We start from the raw sequence: 25,846 nt of genomic DNA on the forward strand, positions 1-25,846 counted from the left end.
CTCCAACAAGGGGTGTGGATCCATAATTGTGTAAGGAAAATACAGTATTCAAATATTCCATTGGCTTTGATTGTTTTGTTTTTCAAAATAATATTTTTTATTTTGAATTAAAAGCTCTAGTGTATAGAATTTCCTGGTAATTGACAGTTACAGGCAATTAAACAACCTCCACCTCACCCTCATCTAAGGGGGCCACCGAAACACCTGATAATCCCTGAGGAGATAATCTAAATGAAATAAATAAATCATATCAATTGCATTGACCGACCACTAGATGGAGCTACACCCTACTCACAGCAAGAAGGTGCTGGCTTTGTTTGGGGGGGGCTCTCTAGGTTCCTCCAACAACATGCAACTTGGGTGAACTGGTCACACCAAATTCTCTGCAGGTGTGTGAGCGTGTCGTTTCTTTCGTGTGGCTCCGATGAGCTGGCGCCTTGTCCGGGGTGTACCCCCAACCCTCTTCTGTTCAAATGGGAGAACATAAAAAAGAATAGAATCCAAAGTGCAAGATGTTGCAAACGACACAGGAAGCCGCATCACTGTTCTTCCTCTTTATTATTAACAGTTCAGTATAATGGAAGGAAATATTTAAATGATATAAAGTCCAATAACGGAGGTCGACACTGGATGGATCCACGCTGGATCCACATCCTTCAAAACGGCCCTAAAAATACACCTTTCAGGGGGACAGAAACGGAGATAGTCATCACGACTCTCTCCGGATCAACCCCCCCCCCCCCCCCCTTTTTTTTTGTCCACCTACGTTGCACATATTAATTGCCTTAGTAATTTATTGTAATTTATGTAATCTATTGTCATTCATTGTCATTTTGCATCAGTGGTGTAATTTATTTTAGATTAATTGTTAGTTTGCATCAGTGGTGTAAAATCATTTTATTTTTATTTTTCTAATGTTACGTTGCATCAATTGAGTTATTGAATATTGGTTTTATTTGTATTTGTATTGTTAAATTTGTATTGTTAATTGTGGATGATTTATGTACGAAGGACTTTCAACGGAAACAAGACCGCAAGGGCTTTTTAGAAATGCTCCTCTTAGACAGGATGTTTGACTTTATTTGTACTGTAATACATGCTACTGTGTGACTGTACTTGTACTGTAATACATGCTACTGTGTGACTGTACTTGTACTGTAATACACGCTCCTGTGTGACTGTACTTGTACTGTAATACATGCTACTGTGTGACTGTACTTGTACTGTAATACATGCTACTGTGTGACTGTACTTGTACTCTAACATTGTATCTAATAAATATATTCATTCATTCATTCACGCTGCTCATGGAGCAAACCTAAATCAAGTTGGACAGTGGGCATGACGATGACCCCCAACCCCTTTAGATGTTGCGTTTTGTGACGGGTCGCTCTCTAGCATCTGTAGTCTGGTTGTTGATACGCTTTCGGTTGCGTTTCATCTTGGATAAGTCCTCGTCAAAGACCTCCCCCGACCGCAGCGCAGACACCAAGTGGTCAAATTCACCGCCGTCGTCCTCCCCGTTGGCCTTCGCCTTCCGGGCCTTGCGCTCCTTCAGCTGGGGGAGACAGAATAAAATTGTTTCAATCGTGTCGGAGGCGACCACCAGCAGCTGTTTATTTTAGATTAGCATAAAAATAGGAAATAGCCTTTAGCGCTGGCCGAAGGTAACAAAATCTGACGAGCTGCTTCTTGGCTGCACTCACATCTCCAGACTGACGGATTTGATGTTGAAATAATACACGAGAGCAGTATCAATCTGTAATTCTGATCATCTGCCAGAAAGAAACGGATATGCTTATCAAAAATATTCATAGAATTAAAGAACATTCTAAGTAAAAGAGACCAGTTCAATTTACTAGCTAAACTTTTCACTTGAAAGATTAAAGTCATGTTTAAAAATAAAATGTTGCTTTAACTCTGCATTCAGTTCTCAATGGATGAATCTAAAAGGGAAAGTCAGATTATGCTCCACGATCTTAAAGTATCGGTGCATTCTGACGGCTGTCGTGCCTGAGCTTCCGTTTTGGCCCTGCGCTCCTCCTCCTCTTTGCGTTTGCGCACGTTCTCGTTCTCCTGCTGAGCCTCAGAGAACGACTGCAGGAACTGGTCGAAGACGCCGAAGAACTCATCCGGCTGCATCTTACCGGGATCCTCACCGAAGTGCTTCACCGCCCTCAGGAACTGTGGGACCAAAGAGAAGGGGCAAGCGGGGGGGGGGGGGGGGGGGGCATGGAATTAGGTTTACAGCAGGACGCAGTAGAAGCACGTTTTACTGAGTCTCTGACCGTTTCACAGGAGACTCGTTAGATCTCGGCGCTTTGAAAGGAGAGCAGGGAACCAGCTGTGAGACATCGAAGGCTCACAGCTGGTTCCCTGCTCTCCTCCTGTATAATATTCATCTTATTTTTTTCCTCTTATTGACAAACCAAATAGAGTGACCTGTAAAACAGCCACTCTTATTGACAACATTATAACTAATACATTTGATTATCAAGTTAACTCAGGAATATTATACTCTGGCATTTCTGACCATTTTCCTGTTTTCCATGTCACTTCAAGTAATAGTTTTAAACATAAGGTTGCAAATGTTGGAGTAAGTTTCCGCAAATTCAATGAAGATAACATCAAATGCTTTAGAGGTAAGGTCGAGAACGTAAATTGGGAAGAAGTTTATCATCAGCAGGATGCCAACAAAGCCGATCAATCTTTTATCCATCTGTTCAATACCGTATTTAATGAGTGTTTTCCACTTGTGAACATCAAAATCAATAAACGACATGGTTTCAATAAACCCTGGTTCACTACTGGTTTCTTAAAATCCTCATTTAAGAAAAACAGATTATATCAAAAGTTAATCTCCAATCCGACTCCACAGAACTCTAATACATATAAAAGATATAGAAACAAGTTTACTTATTTACTTCGTATGGCAAAGAAGAAATACTATTCAGATAAATTCAAAGAATCTACTAATAACATAAAAAATACATGGAATATTATAAATAAATATAAATTTATATTCATAAATTCTTTCTGTTATCATCTGATATCCACTCATATTCAGTAAGAGGTCAGAAACATTTTCATTTACCGCTTTGTCGTACATCGAGTCATAAATTCTATATACATCAATCATATATATTGATTGATTTTGTTTAGTTAATTTGAACTTGAGGGGAGGATTTTTATATAAGCCCTTTCGGCTTCTTTTCCTCTCCTGCACTATTATTTGCCTTTGTAATGTTTTGTTTATGTTTATTATTGTGCATATGAATAAAATAAAAAAATTAAATGAAAGGTTTCCTTTTAAAACTCAAAGCTGGTTCGGGCTCAAACCCACAAACTCAACATCTCAGGTCAGACGCTGATCCTGCTGAACCACCAGAGGCCCAAGAGTCGGTCAGAACTCGAGATTTACAGATGCAATGAGAGAATTCATTCTCAATTTACTTACCGGGTTAAATAAAGGTTAAATGTTTTTTTTTTTTTAATGAGAGCTGGAAGATGAAACAAAAAAAAAACAGAGCCCGGTGTTTACGAGGTCGCAGAAAGACGCGACTCGAAGCGTTGACATTGTCGATGCCAGCCTGGTTGGAAGCAGGTAAGGGGAGGAGCCACTGCGAGGATCTGTAAACAACGCAAATGTAAATATTAAATTAAAACACACAAATACTGCAGGTTCGAGCGCCGGTACGTTTTTACACTTTTGTGACGTCGGTCGAAAAACCCGACATAAGATCTAATATATTTATTGAAAAATAGCTTTTATGTGTTGCATCTGGAACAGTTAGAAAATAAGTGTCGCGTTTTTCGCCATAATAAAGCGCCTTTGGTTAGAATCTGTGATTTGGACCCGACCATGAAAAGTCAAAGTGAATCAGAGTTGATTTGTATTTTTACCTGATTTTTTAATCCATAAATGGTTTTAATGTTTTTTTCTGGACTCATTCTGGTTCAGATCCAGAAGACATTTATTATGATAGTTCATATCGGACTCCTTTGAGACTGTGATTTTATTTATATTATATATTATATATTAAACTATAAAATATGGGTCTTTCTTATCACCAGTTGCTGCTCTTTTTAACAATTAATTTAACTTCAACTTCAACCTCAATTTACTGTCCAACATGAAACAGATTATACCGTTTGTTTTCCTATAAATAGTAAATAAAGTTACAATCCATGAAACGTTCAGCACCGCTGCATTATAGGAGCCGACGGCGGTCTAACAGTCGCTATACTGAATGATAATGAGAGGTGTCCCTTGTGATAGCTGCTAATGCCTTCACGGAACCTCAAACGGTGACATATAGAGACACCCTCGAGAAGATAACACACACACACACACACACAGTGTTGTGTAATAACAGGCAGTGAGGAAGAAGAGGCAAAGGAAGATAGTGAATATCATACTTTGACACTATTGTAGTGAAGAACTTGGATGAGAGACCGGCGTATATTTTATGAGAAAAAGACAGGAAGAGATGGAGACAAGAGTGAATCTTTGGAAGTCGGACAAATTCAGGATATATTCAGAATATTTCAAGGTAGTTACGATCACTAGGACACTTCAAGGAGATCACACACTCATGCACAGTGTGTGAGTGTGCGTGCGTGTGCTTTGAAGGTGGAATCCAAGCATTGCCAAGATCAAAGCCATAAAGGCAGCTGTGACATTCCTTTCATCTCTACCTATAACTGCTGACCCTGTATGAGGTGCAGACGTTTCCTGACAGTGGAAGCTTCTGACAGAGAGATGACTGAAATCAGCTGCCAAATGTCCCCTCTGATGGACAGGGTCAACGTTGAGATTAAAGAGGAGCTGCTGTTGTTCTTCCTCGGGTTGAGACACAAGAAGACGATGCAAGCCACTGAGAAACGTCTTCGACGTGAGCTGCGCGACGACTCTGTGATTCTCTCCCAGAGTAAACTTGTGGGGAGCTACAGCATCCAACTGGACAAGAAGCTGCTGGAGGGTTTCCTTGACAAGCTTCAGGCAAAAAAAGATTGCCACCCATGGAGCACGGAGAATGAGCTCCAGAAAAAAGAGATTCAGCACCTCAAAGCCGAGCTGGCTGAAGCGAAACAGGCCAGCCAAACAGATCAAGTCCAGTTTCTGGAGGCTCAGGTCACGGCCCTCTGTGAGGTGCCGCAGAATGCTTCATCGTCCGACTGCGACTGCCTCCGTAAACAGCTGGCGACGGATTCATATATTGAGATGCTGGAGGAGTATCTGCATTACGACAGGGAAGCCTTTCACAGTCTGCACATGGCTTCCTGGAAGAGGGACAATGAGTGGGTTGCAGTTCTGGAAGGAATGAAGGCTGAACATGAAGCCCAACGTCAGGCGTCCAGCGCAGAGATTGATGCGTTAAAAGCTGATCTGAAGGCATCGCATCATCTGTGGCAGCAACTCCAGCAGGAGAAGAACTCCCTGATACAAGAGTTGGAGACATCCAGAAGTCAGCAAGTGGAGGAGATTGGGGCAATCTCTCTGGAAATGAACACTGCTAAGAATGCTCTGAAGGAGCTGCAACGTCGTTGGGAGGAGAAGGAGCAGAAGTCGTCTCTTCTCCAAGAGACAAACGTTCAGCCGAGGGAGGAGCAGGACCTGCAGGAGAAAGAGGCGTCCTCCACACCCCAGCTTAACCTCAAGGAGAGATCATCATCCTGCAATGAAGCTGATCTGCAGGAGAACAAGGAGAACTGTGTGACCGAGCAGGGGCCTCATTTAGAAAATGAAGAGGAGCTGGAGCACACAGACAAAACCGACATGGAAGATCTTCAGAGCCCCGTCCCAGAACAGAAGCCACAGAAAAAAAAGAAGTGGTACAGAAGATTGCTGGCCAGACTGAAATAACTTATTTAACCTCCTGACAGCTCCGCCCCTGCACATATGTCCGGACACCCTTATGCTTCTTCAAGCATAAGGGTGTCCGGACATATGTGCACTTGGCACCAGGACACGCTCGATGATCGACTTTGTAGTCGTCTCACCGGACTTGCGGCCGCATGTCTTGGACACTCGGGTGAAGAGAGGGGCGGAGCTGTCAACCGACCATCACCTGGTGGTGAGTCAACTCCGATGGTGGGGGGGGGGGGATGCCGGACAGACCTGGCAGGCCCAAACGTATTGTGAGGGTCTGTCGGGAACGTCTGGCAGAATCTCCTGTCAGAAGGAGTTTTAACTCCCACCTCCGGGAGAGCTTCGACCATGTACCGGGGGAGGCAGGGGACATCGAGTCCGAGTGGACCATGTTTCGTGCCTCCATTGTTGAAGCGGCCGATCGGTGCTGTGGCCGTAAGGTGGTCGGTGCCTGTCGTGGCGGCAATCCCAGAACGTCTTGGTGGACACCGGTGGTGAGGGACGCCGTCAAGCTGAAGAAGGAGTCCTATCAGGCCTTTTTGGCAGCAGACAGGTACCGACAGACCGAGCGGGGCGCAGCTACCGCGGTTGCTGAGGCAGAAACCCGGGCATGGGAGGAGTTCGGTGAGGCCGTGGAAAACGACTTCCGGACGGCTTCGAAGAGGTTCTGGACCACCATCCGGCGTCTCAGGAGGGGGAAGCAGTGCACGGTCATATAATGGACATATGTCCACTACAGAGCTTTCTGGTAAACACCAGAAAGCTCTGGCCAAAGCAGGAGAACAGGCTTCTCTGGTGTCAAATGTAAAATGTTTCTCCTGAACTATAATCACAACTTTAAATAAAATTAGCAAAAAAATGTCCATTCGAGTCCTGTGTGTTACTAACTATTTATTACATGAACTGATCCGTTCCGATGACAGCAGACGACTGGACTCGGATCTGATTACGGATGAGTCGTGACCGTCCTGTTGAGGCGATGTAGAGTTTGAGAAGTCACGAATGTGCACACTTAACCCTCTTGACTCACCTTCACCATCGTTTAAACATACTCACTTAGCTGATTTGTATTTTTGGATTCTAAACATATACACATCTATAAATAGTCTATCAATACTTCATCACATATAGTTTCTAATCTTTATATAAATCTATACAGACAAAAAAACCACACACGCTGACTTTAGTTTGTCCCTTCAGAGAGCTAGCACAGGAAGTTTGTGTATTCCTGTTTCCTCCCAGTGACTGACATTACGTTCCAGATTTACGTTGCAGGAAAACATTATAATTTTTTTTTGCAGGACTTCTGCGAACCCTCAAAGGATTCCTTCGAGTTTTTTGGTTACATAAATCTGGTAAATCCATCATCAGTGGTGGGTAAGCTGGTTACAAGAGTGGGCTTCAAACGCAGCGTAGAAGTTAGCCTTAGATGAAGCCACCTCGAGCGAGAGAGAAAAAAAGAAGCGACGCGAAGATAAAAGTCAAGAAATTAAGAACAACAAGAAATTATTCAAGAAGAAGAAAACTACGGCTGATTCCTCTCCCGCTACTCAGCCAACGAGGTATTTTGCCTGTTTTATTTTGTAGTTATTTGATTTTTCTTTAAATTTGAGATTAATTGTTTTGTTTTTTTAACTCTTGTTTTCTTTAGCTCTGAGACATTGATAAAAAAAAAAAAAGAAGTCAGCAGTAATACTCCTGGAAAGCTGTTCAATTAACGAAGGAAATAATCACCAAATACGAAAATGGCGTCCGGTGTCTTCGGATTTCGATTTTTCTCAAGAAAACTGCGCATAACGATATGGAGAAATCAACCATTTCAAAATGTATTTTTATTTTTAAACTCAGCTAAATAGAAAGAAAAGGGAATTCATCTCGTTTCCACTATTTCTTACGGGAAATATAACTTCGACTTTTGAATAAATTCTGAACAGTATTACAGAACTAATTGTATTCTACAACGGAGGTTCGACTGGCTGCAGGGCTGGGTGGATGACAACGTGTCTGTTAACGCGTTCACAACTCGTGAATGTGTTCATCTTGAAATCACGAGACCTCTTCCATGAACAAATGATCTTGCGCTCTAACTTTAATGTCGCAGTCTCTATTACCATTCCTCGTGCTCCATTCTTTATGATCTGATGCCCTCTGCTGGTCACATAATATATCAGAATTACATTGCATATCAACACAGTGAGTAGGATTTTCTTTGCGCAGTTAATGTTTTACAAATGTGAGATTTTATCCGGAAAATATTCTGTTCGTTGTGTTTATTCAGGAAAGTGTGCTGCAGTTACGGCTTGCGTCCACTAGAGGCTGTCGGCTCCGGCATTTCAAACAAAACATTTAAATTTTAATTTTAATGCCATTTAAAAACCTCGTCTTTTTTCCAACTGTAGCTGAACTACGTTAGGGTTATCATACTTCGAATAAAAACATTTCTTACGCCTTCAAAACACTAAAAAATAAGGAGATTTTCTCGGCTTTGAGTTTTCATTGGTTTAGCATGAAACACGTGACCAGGAAGTGTCTACCAGACTGCGGGTAACTTTTTTTTTTTTTTTCAAACTTTATTAACTTAACTCACAGTACAAAACTCACAGCATAGATCTCGCCCTTCGACATTACATCAAACATTCACATCTTCATAAATCAAACATATAAGTAAATCCAACAGTGAGGCATATACAATCACTAATCCAGATCCAAATGAAATGTGCAAAAGAAAGGAAAGGATGAGAAGGAAAATAAATAAACAGAAAAACAAACAAGAATACACATAAAAATAAAATATACAGGAAAATACAACAAAGGTTACAAGCAAGGGGTATGGGAAAGGTTAAATTCTGACATAAATGTGTTCAATCTTTTTGCCTGGGGAGTATTTATTTGTTTTAGTATCACTTGTAACAGGGAGAGCTCATTCCTAAGAGCAGGCCATGACGGGGGTGATTTAGCATACCGACATTTGTGTATATAGTACTTTGTAATAATAACAAGATTGTTCACCAAAAACTCACTATTTTTGTCTTTGAGGATTACTCCTAACAGAATATCTTGAGGGGACCAAGAAGCAATGTCTCTGGAACTGGACGATATTAAGTCATAGAGAGATTTCCACAGCTTTTGGACAATCTCACATTCATAGAACACATGCTCAGACTGCGGGTAACTAAAATAACTCTCTTTCCCCGCCGGTCTGTGACGTTTTCTTCACTGCGCTGTGTTTTATGTTATTCGTTATTCACGCGACCCGGATCCGGTCCCGGTTCGTGACTCGGTTCTGTGGACCGTCAGTGAGAAGGACGGGGCGGCGGAAGACCCCCCCGCCTCGGACCCTATTCCGGTTATCGCTTCTCGGCCTTTTGGCTAAGATCAAGTGTAGTATCTGTTCTTATCAGTTTAATATCTGATACGTCCCCTACCCGGGGACCATATATTAAATTGATTTTTGGAGCAGGGAGATGGAATAGGGGCTTGCTCCGTCCACTCCACGCATCGACCTGGTATTGCAGTACCTCCAGGACCGGTGCACCCCCCCTTTGATGTAAAGAAACAAACAAAAAGCTGGTAAAGACTGGAGCTCTACGTCACTTCCGGGTTCCAGAAGAACCCAACGCTGTTGTGTGTGTCGCGGATTATTTTAACCAAATAAACCTTCATTTCTCTCTGTGTGGAAATTCTTTATAACACAAATGCGCAGTGCGTGTAGGGGGCGTGGTCTCAATAGCCATGCAGGAAGCATCTGTTTTTTTAGTCAAGATGATGCTAAAATGTACTTTCCCCAACTATATTTAGGTTCCCTATGTGGAGCAAAGCTTCAATTTGGAAAATTCCCAGTTTATTTCCCGTTAATCCATTAAATTCCCATTAATTCCATTCCTCCCGTCGCTGATCAAACTTTAATCTCTGGCTCCACCGAATGGCAAGAAATGCCATACAGGTATTAATGTCGCGCATGCAGTCCGTCCTCCGGAACACCAGGCGGCGCTAATGTCTCATTTAAATGACGTGACGTAACGTTTATTCATTGACAAAAACAAAGTGCGTCGAGCTGTTTCAGTCCGAAGACTCGTTACCCACCAGGTAAAAGGAATTACAGCTGGAAGAGTTAATTTTCTGATTCCTAATTCATGTGATCAACAATGATTGTCAATCCCGAGATGTGTCGAAAAGTTGCAAAAGAACTTTAACCGTCACTTTGGAATAGTCCTCAGAAAGAAGTTCATGGAGGAAATGTGACGTAACAAAGACATGAAAGGGTTTAATAATTATAATAAAGACAAACACAACGTGCTATTATTGGATTATCAGCGTTTCCCTTTTTGTGTTTTGGCCTCTGCGTGGGATTTCATGTCCTTCCTTGTATAACTTTAAGAAAATATCAATCACCCAAAAAGAAAAACACACTCAATAATTTCATTTCATAAAATGAGTTTAGCTATGTTTTTAAAAATGTAAAACCGTGTTCATAAATGTTGTCCTAAAGCATTGTTTAAATTTTTATTTTATTTTTTAATTTTTCTAAAACTAGTGCAGAGATGGACTTGCAGCTTCCACCTCACGAAGGAGACGAGTTCTCAGTGGTGGACATGCACGCAGGAGGACACCCTTTACGGATAGTCCTCAGTGGCTACCCAGCAGTCGAGGGGGACGGCGTGCTGTCCAAACGCCGTTACGCCCGGGACCACCTGGACCACCTCAGGAAGACGCTGCTGTTCGAGCCCCGGGGACACTACGGTGAAGAGCGAGCTGCCCGAGGCCGACAGGGGGCGCTGTTCATGCACAACGAGGGCTACAGCACCACGTGTGGACACGCCGTCATCGCCCTGGGACGCTTTGCCGTGGACTACGGACTGGTGGAGCGTCCCCCCGGTCTCCAGAGACCCAAGTGAACATCCACTGCCCCTGCGGGCTGGTGAAGGCGTTTGTCGAGTACTCTGACGGTAAAACGGGGGCGGTGAGGTTTCACAGCGTGCCAGCCTTCGTCTTCGCTACGGGTAGGATGCGTGAAACTGATCCCTAGAGGGGTCCGCGTGTCCTGCGGGACGAATGAAGGGACCTGTCCTTCTAGATGTGACGGTGGCGGTGGAGGGATTCGGCCACGTGACGGTGGACATCAGCTACGGAGGAGCCTTCTACGCCTTCGTCGGCGCCCAGAGGTTCGGCCTCGACGTGTCCAAGTCCAGGACGCGAGATCTGGTGGACGCGGCCACGGCCGTGACCGACGCCGTCAAGTCTCAGGTGGAGCAATAGACTACAGTACCCATGATTCAGAGCGAGTGGGAGAGCCCAAAGAGGAACGTTTCTGCTCCTCGTGAGAGAAAAACAAATGCGTACGAGAAACGGGTTGATCTTACATTCAGTCTCTCTCAGACCCGTTTGACCTCCAGGTGAAGTTCCGCCACCCCACCAGTGAGGATCTGGCCTTCTGTTATGGGACCATCCTCACCGATGGCAGAGATGATTTCTCCTCCGATGCCACCGCCAATGTCTGCGTGTTTGCAGACGCTCAGGTACCTCGGGTGGGGAGGCCGCCTCATACCGGACACACACGGAGCGATTCGATATCCAGAGGTTTTAAACCGATATAAACCTGGTCGCAGGTGGACCGGAGCCCCACGGGTTCTGGTGTGACGGCGCGAGTGGCTCTTCAGTATCACAAAGGGCTCGTCCAGCTGGACCAGGCCAGGACCTTTCAGAGTGGAACCACTGGATCCCGGTTCACAGGGCGAGCCGTCAAGGTACCAGAGCTGGAGCCGGTTATGTGATCGCCCAGAATGGATTAAAGTTTGAGGCACATCTGGATTCTGATGCTCAATCAAGATCACTTTGTTTTTTTTATCTGACTTTTTGCCCAATATATCATGAATAAAAATACCCAGGCGTGTACAACTCAAGCCATCACAGAAAATGTCTGTTTTTATTGATGTAGGAAATGCATCTTGAACACTAAACGTTTCCCTTCTGACCAGCATGAAGTATGAACATCTCTTTGAGAATGAATCCCTCAGTTTGCCTGCTCAGGTGGAATCGGTTCAGAATGACATTAATGACTGGACGCCCTCTAAATACCTTTATGACGTTGATGGCTGTTGCAACAAAGAACCGCCTGCTTGGTTGATGCCTTCGTTTCTGTTCAGGAGACAACGTGTGGCGGCTACGAGGCCGTCGTGGTGGAAGTTGCTGGCAGAGCCTTTTCTACCGGAGCTTCACGCTTCGTCCAGGAGACGGATGACGAGCTGAAACTCGGCTTTCTGCTCAACTAAACCGGCATTGCACGTTGTGTTTGCACACGAGCGCTCCAACAAGGGGTGTGGATCCATAATTGTGTCAGGAAAATACAGTATTCAAATATTCCATTGGCTTTGGTTGTTTTGTTTTTCAAAATAATATTTTTTATTTTGAATTAAAAGCTCTAGTGTATAGAATTTCCTGGTAATTGACAGTTACGGGCAATTAAACAACCTCCACCTCACCCTAATCTAAGGGGGCCACCGAAACACCTGATAATCCCTGAGTAGATAATCTAAATGAAATGAATAAATCATATCAATTGCATTGACCGACCACTAGATGGAGCTACACCCTACTCACAGCAAGAAGGTGCTGGCTTTGTTTGGGGGGGGGGCTCTCTAGATTCCTCCAACAACATGCAACTTGGGTGAACTGGTCACACCAAATTCTCTGCAGGTGTGTGAGCGTGTCGTTTCTTTCGTGTGGCTCCGATGAGCTGGCGCCTTGTCCGGGGTGTACCCCCAACCCTCTTCTGTTCAAATGGGAGAACATAAAAAAGAATAGAATCCAAAGTGCAAGATGTTGCAAACGACACAGGAAGCCGCATCACTGTTCTTCCTCTTTATTATTAACAGTTCAGTATAATGGAAGGAAATATTTAAATGATATAAAGTCCAATTACGGAGGTCGACACTGGATGGATCCACACTGGATCCACATCCTTCAAAACGGCCCTAAAAATACACCTTTCAGGGGGACAGAAACGGAGATAGTCATCACGACTCTCTCCGGATCAACCCCCCCCCCCCCCCCTTTTTTTTGTCCACCTACGTTGCACATATTAATTGCCTTAGTAATTTATTGTAATTTATGTAATCTATTGTCATTCATTGTCATTTTGCATCAGTGGTGTAATTTATTTTAGATTAATTGTTAGTTTGCATCGGCGGTGTAAAATCATTTTATTTTTATTTTTCTAACATTACGTTGCATCAACTGAGTTATTGAATATTGATTTTATTTGTATTTGTATTGTTAAATTTGTATTGTTAATTGTGGATGATTTATGTACTAAGGACTTTCAACGGAAACAAGACCGCAAGGGCTTTTTAGAAATGCTCCTCTTAGACAGGATGTTTGACTGTACTTGTACTGTAATACATGCTTCTGTGTGACTGTACTTGTACTGTAATACATGCTACTGTGTGACTGTACTTGTACTGTAATACATGCTACTGTGTGACTGTTCTTGTACTCTAACATTGTATCTAATAAATATATTCATTCATTCATTCACGCTGCTCATGGAGCAAACCTAAATCAAGTTGGACAGTGGGCGGTGACGATGACCCCCAACCCCTTTAGATGTTGCGTTTTGTGACGGGTCGCTCTCTAGCATCTGTAGTCTGGTTGTCGATACGCTTTCGGTTGCGTTTCGTCTTGGATAAGTCCTCGTCAAAGACCTCCCCCGACCGCAGCGCCGACACCAAGTCGCCAAATTCACCGCCGTCGTCCTCCCCGTTGGCCTTCGCCTTCCGGGCCTTGCGCTCCTTCAGCTGGGGGAGACAGAATAAAATTTACCATTTACCGCTTTGTCGTACATCGAGTCATAAATTCTTTATCAAATTCCGTGGTCCCCAACTTTGGAACTCTTTAGACAAGTCGTTAAAACTATTATCTACGTACACAATGTTTAAGTCTAATTTGGTGAAGTATATTCTGTCCAGGCATGTATAGTATTTTAAAATTAATTTGTAGTTTGTATGATCTTTGTTCTTGTTGTTTTTTTGTTTGTTTTGATTTTGGGTTTTATTTTTAAAATTGTTTTTATTTTACTTTATTTTATTTTCTATATTTTCTTTCTTTCTTTTGCTCAGTTTGTTTGCTGGGTTTTTTCCGTGTATCTTTTCCTTTTTAGCATTTATTTAACTTCCTTTTTTTTGTTTTATATATATATTGATTGATTTTGTTTAGTTAATTTGAACTTGAGGGGAGGATTTTTATATAAGCCCTTTCGGCTTCTTTTCCTCTCCTGCACTATTATTTGCCTTTGTAATGTTTTGTTTATGTTTATTATTGTGCATATGAATAAAATAAAAAAATTAAATGAAAGGTTTCCTTTTAAAACTCAGAGCTGGTTCGGGCTCGAACCCACAAACTCAACGTCTCAGGTCAGACGCTGATCCTGCTGAACCACCAGAGGCCCGAGAGTCAGTCAGAACTCGAGATTTACAGATACAATGAGAGAATTCATTCTCAATTTACTTACCGGGTTAAATAAAGGTTAAATGTTTTTTTTTTTTTTTTAATGAGAGCTGGAAGATGAAACATAAAAAAAAACAGAGCCCGGTGTTTACGAGGTCGCAGAAAGACGCGACTCGAAGCGTTGACATCGTCGATGCCAGCCTGGTTGGAAGCAGGTAAGGGGAGGAGCCACTGCGAGGATCTGTAAACAACGCAAATGTAAACATTAAATTAAAACACACAAGTACTGCAGGTTTGAGCGCCGGTACGTTTTTACACTTTTGTGACGTCGGTCGAAAAACCCGACATAAGATCTAATATATTTATTGAAAAACGGCCTTTATGTGTTGCATCTGGAACAGTTAGAAAATAAGTGTTGCGTTTTTCGCCATAATAAAGCGCCTTTGGTTAGAATCTGTGATTTGGACCCGACCATGAAAAGTCAAAGTGAATCAGAGTTGATTTGTATTTTTACCTGATTTTTTAATCCATAAATGGTTTTAATGTCTTTTTTTCTGGACTCATTCTGGTTCAGATCCAGAAGACATTTATTATGATAGTTCATATCGGACTCCTTTGAGACTGATTTTTGCTGAGTGAATTTAATGCATATTATACAGTATATATATATATATATATTTAAATCTTCCATTATAAATAAATGGGAAAATCCAGATTATTATAAAAATTTTATTTAATAATTGCATTTTTTTAAAATCTGGATCGCTCTCGAAATGTAATGGAATCCAAGTTAGACCAAGACCCATTTTCAGATTTTTTATCAAGATTCATCCAACAGTTTTTCCGTAATCCTGCTAACAATGACGTAAAATAACTAAAAACAACCTCCTTGCTGGACGTATCAAATGAATGCTGTGGCTCCAAGCTTTGACCAGACCTCTATTGATGATAAACAACTTGGTGTTGGAATTAGAGCTGGGGGGGGGGGGGGGGGGCATCGAATAGACTCGCTATATCGCGGGTTGTTCAACGTGAGATGTATGAAAGACACATCGAGACCGGCGAGGACAAATTATTAACGTAAATGTTTTACCGCATCGGTCCCTTCTAAATGCGTCCCTCTGCTGTTGATTTTAAAGTATTACAAACTTCATCATTGATTGATTGATAGTCTTGACATCGATTTCTGATTATTTATTTTAAATCTTTGTCTGGTGGACAATTTAATCATATTAAACTATAAAATATGTCATGTGTAAACTGTTTTCTTTCTTTTTTTAAAGTTATTGTAAATACTTCTATCAGAGTGATAAACTATAGTTAATTATCTTATTCCAAACTTTTAAATGCCAAATTCAACCAATCAGCACCTCGCACATCATTTGGAGCGTTGGATCAAAGCCCATCGTCCTGACAACGGCGAGTATAGCGATCGAAGCCACAGTGAAGTCTGCGCGTCTTTCTCATCACGAGTAGCTTCGTTGCGGCTTTTTTTTTAACAATTCAACCTCGAGACAACTTTAATAAGAAAATGGCGGCCACGGCAAGTCACACCGAACGTAAGTAACTCTCCTTTTGCCCAGCAGGGGGCGGAGAAGGGTCGAGCTGGATATTTGTTTGCTGAAGCGGTTGGGATCGATACCAACACTTCCGGTCTTTGCATTAAATGAACCCAAATTTATTTGATGCAAAGACTGGAAGTCTTGTTAAGAAGATAAATATGTGTTTATGCTAATATCTGCTGTTTGCAATGCATCAATGTCAAATAAGGATTTAAATGGTGACGACTTTGGGGACAACAGTTGGACTGTTGGACAAATGAAATCCTGGACACGTCCTCGCTGAAAGTAAAACCTTCATGTCAATTCAGGATGTTATCTCCTCTGCCATAGTTTAAAAAATATATGCTCTTAATCATCATTTTCTTTTGGGTGGGGGCTCAACCTTTATTTAGAGTTATTGAAAATACTTCTGACAGAGTGATGAACTAATAAGAGCGTAACGGAAGCTACGACGCAGGCAGGAAGAAACCCAGACGTGACGACGTTATTATTAAATACAATGTTTATATTATCACAGGAAGGGACGTAATGTCAGGCAGCTTATAAGGAACTTTAATATTATTTGTTTTTTGTTCCTTTCATTCAAATCAGTGGCGTTTGGGGGGGGGGGGCAGCTTCGTTGAATCCATCGAGTTTCAGTAATAATTGATCATTAATGCAGAATAAAAGCAGGAAGATTCAGTAACTTTCCTTTTGCCCAGTAGGGGGCGCCCTTATATCATCGTCAAAATTATACCCGGAACTCAATCCGGGAATTAGACGAGCCCGTTGTCAGCGCTCAGGACGCTGATTGGCTGAGCATTGGTTATCAGCGACGATGCCCCGCCCCCTGCGGACGGAGAGAGAGGAGAAGCAGAAAATGTTCCATCGTCTCACGGAAGAGTTTCAGTCTTTGCTGCTGCGATGATTATTTTATCTTGATAATCTAAATGATCTGTTAAAGTCTGCTTTGTGAAATAATGACACAGATTCCAGAATCATCTGTGTTTCATGCTGGGGGGGGGGGGTGTTACAACAACTTGGTTGTGTTTCCCTCCCTCGCTGAGTAAATTCTCTCCATCTTCTCTCATCACCCGAAGCGACTGAGATCCAGGAAGGTCAGCTCCTCCGAAGCGTCTCCTCCTGCTACCTGGTGCAGGAGTTCATCGGGGAAGGGACTTTTGGGAAGGTCAACATCTGTGCCAACCTGAGAACGCAGGAGAAAGTGGCCGTGAAGTTCCTGAACAAGAAGAAAGGGAAACTCCACCTGGAGAAGGAGGTGCAGTTCTTCAGTGTGTGTGTGTGCGTGTGTGTGTGTGTGTGTGTGTGTGTGTGTGTGTGTGTGTGTGCGCTCCTCCAGAACATGAACCAAGTCTCCCGTCTTTACCCCCCAGTTCCACATGTTGGAGCTCCTGAGGGCCTTGAACCCAGACCGGTCAAACATCTCCAAGGTCATCGAGCAGTTTGAGCACGGGGGCAACGTTTGTCAAGTGTTCGAGCTGCTCGACATTAATCTGCTGGACCTGATGGAACGTCGGGACTGGCAGCCGCTGTCCCTGGATGAGCTCCGGTCAATCGGCCGTCAGGTGTGTGCTGCAACATGACATCAATCACCCTGGGGGCGATGGTGGCGCAGTGGTTGAAAGGGGCAGACAGGATAGGGAGGGTGGACATAGGGCTGAAGGAGAGGAAGGATTATTTTAGGGTGTTAGGAGTCAACTTAGGGATAGCGGATAGAGAAGGGAGAGACATGCAGTACGAAGGGATCGTCAACAGCATCAGGAAGTGGTTGAGGTTTTGGAAGAGGAGAGGGTTGAAGCTGAGGGGGAAAGTGGTTGTGCTGAACGGGTTGGTGATGAGTCAGCTTGTGTGTGCGATGGCTGTGTTGGATGTGCCGGAGAGGGTGATGCGAGATGTGGATGAGCTGGTTAAGGATCTTCTGTGGGGAGGGAAGGGAGTCAGGATAGCGAGGGAGGTACTGGAAAACGATTATGTGGACGGGGGATTGAAGCTGATTAATTTACGGGATAAGGTGAAGGCACTCAGAGTTAAAACGGTGATTAGATATTTGGATAAAGGTAGGGACCGTGGGTGGAAGGTTTTTTTGAGGGAGGCGATAAATAAATGTGGGGGGTGCGGGGAGAGCGGAGTGTTCATGACACTGAAGAAGGCAAGAATGGACGGAGTGAGCGAGTTTTATAAGGAAGTACTGGCGGCATGGGGAGAGTTTGTGAAGTATGAGTGTGCGAACGTGAAGCAGGTGTGGGAGCAACCACTGTTCTTTAACCCACAAATAACACACGAGGGGAACACAATGTACAACAGGGTCATGTGGGAGGCGGGGTTTAGGAAGATCAGGGATATAGTCTATGAACATGTACCGGGGTTCATGAGGGCACAGGTGATGGTGGATGAGGTGAGGGAAAGGGAGGAAGAGATTTGGCGGGGCACGGCGGAAGGAGTGATGGAGAGAATGAAGAGTGGAATGCCGTGCGAATGGGTGAGAATGATTGAGGAGGAGGAGAGCGTGTGAAGAAGGAGAGATCGAGATGTATGTGGGTGAGGGTGAACGGAGGGTGAGGCTGGAGAATGTCAAGACGAGAATGGTGTATAAATGCTTGAGGGCGAATGAGGTGAGGAGACCGGCTGCAGAGAGAGTGTGGGTGAGAGTAGTGAACGAAGTGAGAGTGGAAACAATATGGAAGAACCTGAGGGTGAAATGGAACAGCCATGAATGTGAGGATTTTGATTTTCTTTTACGTCACAATAGGGTGTTCAATAATTTAATAATTAGTAGGTTTGATGCGAATGTGAAGAAAGAATGTGATGTGTGTAGCGTGAGGGTAGAAACGTGTGTGCGTGAGTTTGTTGAATGTAGAGAGCTTCAGGATGAGGGAGATGATTGACAGATGCTGGAGAGGACGGTATGTGGTGGAGATGGAGTGGAAGGCGTTGTGGCTGTTCGGAGTGACCGGGAAGAAGAAGGGGGAGAACATCAATCTGTTAAACCTGGTCCTGAGCCATGCGAGGTATGCGGTAAAATTCAGGAGGAATCTGGCCCACTATGACAATAATGTAACGGACGTCTGGAGGTTATTCAGGAACACGGTGAGGAGGACAATAACGACACTTCATAAAAACATTGATCACAAAGACTTTCTGCAGGGGTTTATTGAGGGGAGCACTTTGGTTCAAATGCACGGTGAAGCACTGAAATCTAATTTTGACTGAGTTACTGATGTTCGGTTTTATTGATTTGTTTTGATTTGGTGGGAGGCCGAGTGTCTGTCCACCATTATGTTTCCTGAGTTTATGTGTTTATGATTTGGTGAGAGGCCTCGTGCCTACTCACCCTTATGTTTTGCTGTGTTTATGGTTTTATGATTTCGGTGCCGGTTTGGAGTACGCATGAGTACGCATGTATGGACTGCTGACACCCGTTTTTATCACTGTATATATTGTAAAATTGTAAATAATATGAAATTTTTGATAATAAAAGATAAAAAAAAAGAGAGGGTCGCCCGATGATCGAGAGGTTGGCGGTTCGATCCCCGGCTCAGGCACATGTGTACACTGTCGTTGTGTCCTTAGGCAAGGCACTTCACCCACATTGCCCGGGCGCATGCGCACGCTGCGACCAGCAGCAGAGTTAACTGCTGTAAACCAAATCTACCTTCGGGTACAGATAAAGTCACCTTACCTTACCTGTTGCTAAGCAGCAGCAGGACACGTGAAACGGTCCCGTCTCTGTCCCTGCAGCTGTGTGTGGCGTTGGACTCCCTGAAGACGCTTGGCGTCGTCCACACGGACATCAAGCCGGACAACATCATGCTGGTGGACCGTCTGGAGCAGCCGCTGAGGGTCAAGCTGATTGACTTTGGACAAGCCGTGGAAGTGTCTGAAATCCGGCCGGGGATGATGCTGCAGCCGTGTGGATACAGGTGACCTGTGGGGGGGGGGGGGGGGGTTGGTCCTCGCACACAGCCAAGAGTTTTCTCACCTTTGACCTTTGTCCTCCCACCTCAGAGCTCCAGAAGTGTCCCTCGGCCTGCCCTTCAACGAAGCCATTGACGTGTGGAGCGTGGGATGCGTCCTGGCGTCCCTCTACCTCGTAGAGAACGTCTTTTCCATCGACGGCAACGTGCAGATGGTAAAGCGGACCGCAGCGCACGGCCGAGCCGAGCCGGTCTCCACGCCGGAGACTGACGGGACTCTGTTTGTCGTTTGCAGATGAAGGACATTGTGTCTCTGCTGGGCCAGCCAGAGGACAAGCTGCTCTTCGCCAGGGTGTACACCAAAGCGTATTTTAAAAGGGCGCCCCTTTCCGCCAGGCCGAGGTGGAGGCTCAAGGTACGTACTGAACAGAAAGTACTGTAACGACTGCTTCAAGGATGTTTTGCTCTATCTGTTGTCGTTAGCCTCTTTATTCTAATGAGGTTTCTCTTTTATTTGAGGACTGGTTTGTTTTCTTTGATGGGGGGTTGTGGAAGCAGCACTGTAAAGACCCGCTGAGACCCGCTGAGAGACTGACGTACCCCGGTGAGCGTATTGCGTCACTTCCTGTCCGCTTGTTACATGAATTGTTTGTTCTCTCTGCCACTTTTTCTGCTCTTTTCCCACATAACTTTAATCACTACCTGTCCTATTTATTGTTAGCGGATTAACGCCGCCAATTTTCACAACTCTTTGGGGCGTTTCTCCTTTGGTTTGATAAGCTAACTATCGAATAGCATTTAGCACCGCTAGCTAGCTAGCGATGGCTTCTCCCTCTGCCTCTCCGCTGTCCTGCTCAGTGTGTCAAATGTTTAGCTTCTCCTCTGCTTCCTTTACTGACAGCGAAACGTGTAAGAGGTGTAGTCTATTTGTTATGTTGGAGACGAGGCTAAATGATTTAGAGACCCGGTTCCGCACCATAGAAGCGAATCCAGTAGCTTCGATAGCTAGCCAGCCCTCCCTTAGCGGTGCGGACCGAGCCGCTAACCGTCTCGGGACACCAAGGCGGCTGGGTGACTGTTTGGAGGAAGCATAGTCCGAAGCCCGCTACGGTTCACCACCGCCCCGTTCACGTTTCTAATAGATTTTCCCCGCTCAGCAACACACCTGCTGAGGACAGTACTCTGGTGATTGGTGACTCCATTCTCAGAAACGTGAAGCTAGCGACTCCAGCGGCCATAGTGAGGTGTATCCCGGGGGCCAGAGCGGGCGACATTGAATCAAATTTGAAGTTGCTGGCGAAAGCTAAACGTAAATACCGTAAGATTGTAATCCACGTCGGCACTAATGACGTCCGGCTACGACAGTCGGAGGTCACTAAAATTAATATTGAGTCGGTGTGTAGCTTTGCTAGGACTATGTCGGACTCCGTAGTTTTCTCTGGCCCCCTCCCCAATCTGACGGGTGACGATATGTTTAGCCGCATGTCGTCATTCAACCGCTGGCTGTCTAGGTGGTGTCCGGAAAACAACGTGGGCTTCGTAAATAACTGGCAGACATTCTGGGGAAAACCTGGTCTTATTAGGAGAGACGGTGTCCATCCTACGTTTGGTGGCGCAGCTCTCATTTCTAGCAATCTGACCGAGTTTGTTAGACAACCAAAACCCTGACAATCCAGAGTCGGGACCAGGAGTCAGAGATGTAGTCCTACACCCATCTCTGAGCGTCCTCTGGATCAGTCACCCACCCAGAACCCCATCCAGAACCCCACACGGAACCCCATAGAGATGGTGTCTATAGAGATGGTGTCTGTTCCCCGACCCCCTAAGGTTGTTAAATTGTACAGGAGACGTGTTACTCCTGGAAACCTTATAAAAATAAAAATTGCTGCCACAGAAATTAATAATAGTAAAACCATTAAATGTGGACTATTGAATATTTGCTCTTTGGCGTCAAAGGCATTTTTAATAAATGATCTGATCTCAGATCAGCATGTTGATATTTTCTCTTTGACTGAAACCTGGCTGGGTCCTGAAGATTATTTCAGTTTAAATGAAGCCACGCCTCAGAGTTATGTTAACTCTCACATTTCTCGAGACGCCGGCCGAGGAGGTGGAGTTGGAGCCATCTATAACTCTGAGCTCCAGATTAACACTAAACCTAAATTAAACTATACCTCCTTTGAGAGTCTTATTCTTAGTCTGTCACTCCCAACATGGAAATCAAGCCAGCCAGTCCTGATTGTTATAGTTTACCGCCCTCCAGGCCCATACTCTGATTTCATGTCAGAATTTTCAGAATTTTTAACAAGCTTAGTTCTGAAAGCAGAACAGATACTTGTTGTGGGAGATTTTAACATTCATGTAGATGTCAGTGACGACTGCCTTGCTACTGCCTTCCTCTCATTACTGGACTCAATTGGCTTCTCCCAGATAGTGAACGAACCCGCCCACAGCTTTAACCATACCTTGGATCTGGTTCTCACGTATGGTATTGATATCGATCAATTAATTGTATTTCCACTGAACCCTTTTTTATCAGACCACAAGTTCATCACTTTTACGTTTGTATTATTGGACTACGTTCCATCAAACAGAACTGCCTTGACTAGATGTCTGTCTGATGGTGCTATTGCTAAATTCAAAGAAGTGATCCCGTCAGCATTAAACTCTTTATCGAGCCTTAACATTACTGAGGAGTCATGTGGTAACTTTAGCCCCTCCCACATAGATCATCTTGTAGGTGGTGCTGGGGACTTGATGCGCACGACGCTTGACTCCATCGCCCCCTTAAGAATTAAAAAACTAAAACCAAAAAGGAAAGCTCCGTGGTTCAATTCTGAGATTAGATTGTTAAAGCACACAGCCAGAAGACTGGAGAGAAGGTGGCGCTCAACTAAATTGGAGGAGTCTTGTTTAATCTGGAAAAACAGCCTGAAAATGTACAGGAAGACGCTCCGCAAGGCAAGAGGTGCATATTACTCATCTCTAATAGAAGAGAACAAATCTAATCCGAGGTTTCTCTCTGTCACCGTAGCTAGGCTGACACAAAGCGCCAGCTCTGTTGACCCTTTTGTCCCGACAGGTCTCAGTAGTGAAGATTTCATGAACTTCTTCAGTACCAAAATCGAATCGATTAGGGACGTCATTCATCAGCGTCTGCCTTCGTGTGGCATTGACCCCTCCCTGAGTGATGGAAGTAGAGATACGGCTGGTCGATCAGTTGGTTAGACTTCAGACGTGCCTTAAGGACATTAACTCCTGGATGACCGAGAACTTCCTGTTATTAAATCTAAATAAAACTGAGGTTCTGGTTCTTGGGCCAAAGCATCTCTGAAATGTTTGTTCTAGTGTTGTAGTTGAACTAGATGGCGTCTCAGTGTCCACCAGCACCACGTCCAAGAATCTGGGTGTAATCTTTGATCAGGACCTGTCATTTCAGTCCCAGATAAAGCATATTTCAAGGACTGCGTTCTTTCACCTTTGGAATATTTCAAAAGTCAGGCACCTACTAACCCGAAAAGATGCAGAAAAAATAGTCCATGCTTTTGTGACTTCCAGACTGGACTACTGCAACTCCTTACTGTCCGGCTGCCCAAAAAAGTCTATTAAACATCTCCAGCTAATCCAGAATGCAGCAGCTCGTGTTTTGACGGGGACCAGACTGAGAGAACACATTTCCCCTGTTCTGGCGTCTCTGCATTGGCTTCCTGTTAGGGAACGGATTGAATATAAAATCCTTCTACTTACTTTTAAAGCCCTCACTGGCCAGGCCCCTCCTTACCTTACAGAGATGATTATCCCGTATTGCCCCACTAGGACCCTGCGGTCCCAAAACGCTGGCCTGCTCGTGGTTCCAAAAATTTCCAAGAGCAGACAGGGGGGCGGAGCTTTCAGTTATCAAGCTCCTTTATTGTGGAATCGGCTCCCCGTTTTGGTTCGTGAGACAGACACCATCTCTATGTTCAAGAGTAGATTAAAGACTTTCCTTTTTAACAAAGCTTATAACTAATCGATGCAGTAATCAGTATAATCAATCTGCTGTCATTATGCAGCATTGGTGGCTTAACATCATGACACACTGAGCTCCTCCCCCTTTATCTGATTATTTATGTTATAAATATATGTGTGCAATCTGTCTCTATTCCCCGTAGTCTTGTTCGCTCTCTCCCGCTGTTTGTCCCTCTCTCTCTTTCAGGTCCTTCTGTCCGTGGTGCTGCAGAACCTGGACCTGTGTCCCTCAACACTGAAGTCCACGTCGCTAGCATTAGCATTTTGTTTTTGTCTGCTCCTGCTCTGTCTCGCTATCACTTCCCTATCCATCTCCTTGACTCGTCTCCGACCTGCCATTCTCTCTCTCTCTCTCTCTCTCTCTCTCAACCCAGCCGGCCAGACAGATGGCCGTCCACCATGAGCCTAGGTTCTGTCCAAGGTTTCTGCCCGTTAAAGGGAAGTTTTTCCTTGCCTCCGTTGCTCTTGTGGGTCAAGTTGGGTTCTGTGTTTCCCTGCAGGTCTTTCCCTGCTAATCCTGTAAAGTGCCTTGAGATGACTTTATGTTGTGATCTGGCGCTATATAAATAAAAAAAACTGAATAAAGTACGAACGCTGTTAGTTTTTTTTACCACTTTGTATTTGGGTTTAATTTACGATGGAAAGAAGAAATGATTGTTTTATCAATGAATAATGATTTGATCATCTGTATTTTGTTCATTCATCCAGTGAATTATCTAAATAACTATCCACAGGATCCACAGCTGTCTTGATGAGACGTCATCAGATGCTTCCACCTGGAACAAGAGAACACGGAAGTGTCAGAATCATGAAAGCAATAAAACAAACGCAAATGATTCAGGGTTGTTAATTAGGTCTTTTTGGTGCCCGTAATTGCAGAATAGGATTCTGAACAATTAAAACTCGTTGTAAACAACGCAAATGTAAACATTAAATTAAAACACACAAGTACTGCAGGTTCGAGCGCCGGTACGTTTTTACACTTTTGTGACGTCGGTCGAAAAACATAAGATCTAATATATTTATTGAAAAATAGCTTTTATGTGTTGCATCTGGAGCAGTTAGAAAATAAGTGTCGCGTTTTTCGCCATAATAAAGCGCCTTTGGTTAGAATCTGTGATTTGGACCCGACCATGAAAAGTCAAAGTGAATCAGAGTTGATTTGTAATTTTACCTGATTTTTTAATCCATAAATGGTTTTAATGTTAAGATTTAATGTGTTTTTTTCTGGACTCATTCTGGTTCAGATCCAGAAGGCATTTATTATGACAGTTCATATCGGACTCCTTTGAGACTGTGATTTTATTTATATTATATATTATATATTAAACTATAAAATATGGGTCTTTCTTATCACCAGTTGCTGCTCTTTTTAATAATTAATTTAACTTCAACTTCAACCTCAATTTACTGTCCAACATGAAACAGATTATACCGTTCGTTTTCCTATAAATAGTAAATAAAGTTACAATCCATGAAACGTTCAGCACCGCTGCATTATAGGAGCCGACGGCAGTCTAACAGTCGCTATACTGAATGATAATGAGAGGTGTCCCTTGTGATAGCTGCTAATGCCTTCACGGAACCTCAAACGGTGACATATAGAGACACCCTCGAGAAGATAACACACACACACACACACACAGTGTTGTGTAATAACAGGCAGTGAGGAAGAAGAGGCAAAGGAAGATAGTGAATATCATACTTTGACACTATTGTAGTGAAGAACTTGGATGAGAGACCGGCGTATATTTTATGAGAAAAAGACAGGAAGAGATGGAGACAAGAGTGAATCTTTGGAAGTCGGACAAATTCAGGATATATTCAGAATATTTCAAGGTAGTTACGATCACTAGGACACTTCAAGGAGATCACACACTCATGCACAGTGTGTGAGTGTGCGTGCGTGTGCTTTGAAGGTGGAATCCAAGCATTGCCAACATCAAAGCCATAAAGGCAGCTGTGACATTCCTTTCATCTCTACCTATAAGTGCTGACCCTGTATGAGGTGCAGACGTTTCCTGACAGTGGAAGCTTCTGACAGAGAG

The 25,846-nt window shown here is 43.8% G+C and overlaps 3 protein-coding genes and 1 non-coding gene across 4 annotated transcripts; all 4 read left to right on the plus strand.

Annotated features, from left to right (window-relative positions):
• The first annotated feature begins 4,762 nt into the window (after nt 1-4,762).
• On the plus strand, nt 4,763-5,866 carry LOC137914669 (sarcolemmal membrane-associated protein-like). Its single transcript, XM_068758184.1, has one exon. The coding sequence runs from the start codon at nt 4,763-4,765 to the stop codon at nt 5,864-5,866; it is 1,104 nt and encodes a 367-aa protein (XP_068614285.1).
• A 3,355-nt stretch (nt 5,867-9,221) lies between these two features.
• Nucleotides 9,222-9,412, plus strand: LOC137914692 (U2 spliceosomal RNA). The gene has a single exon (XR_011106422.1). It is a non-coding gene; the product is annotated as a U2 spliceosomal RNA (small nuclear RNA).
• Nucleotides 9,413-10,413: 1,001 nt separating this feature from the next.
• Nucleotides 10,414-12,141, plus strand: LOC137914673 (trans-L-3-hydroxyproline dehydratase-like). The gene is given in 6 exon segments (XM_068758187.1): nt 10,414-10,740; nt 10,743-10,872; nt 10,947-11,116; nt 11,266-11,388; nt 11,479-11,616; nt 12,016-12,141. Coding segments are annotated over 6 exon segments (1,014 nt in total).
• An 8,470-nt stretch (nt 12,142-20,611) lies between these two features.
• Nucleotides 20,612-21,645, plus strand: LOC137914677 (uncharacterized). Its single transcript, XM_068758189.1, is given in 2 exon segments — nt 20,612-20,832; nt 20,834-21,645. Coding segments are annotated over 2 exon segments (846 nt in total). The 3' UTR covers nt 21,459-21,645.
• Nucleotides 21,646-25,846: the final 4,201 nt, after the last annotated feature.

Source organism: Brachionichthys hirsutus, unplaced genomic scaffold (genome assembly GCF_040956055.1).
Source record: "Brachionichthys hirsutus isolate HB-005 unplaced genomic scaffold, CSIRO-AGI_Bhir_v1 contig_405, whole genome shotgun sequence".
Classification (NCBI taxonomy): domain Eukaryota; kingdom Metazoa; phylum Chordata; class Actinopteri; order Lophiiformes; family Brachionichthyidae; genus Brachionichthys; species Brachionichthys hirsutus.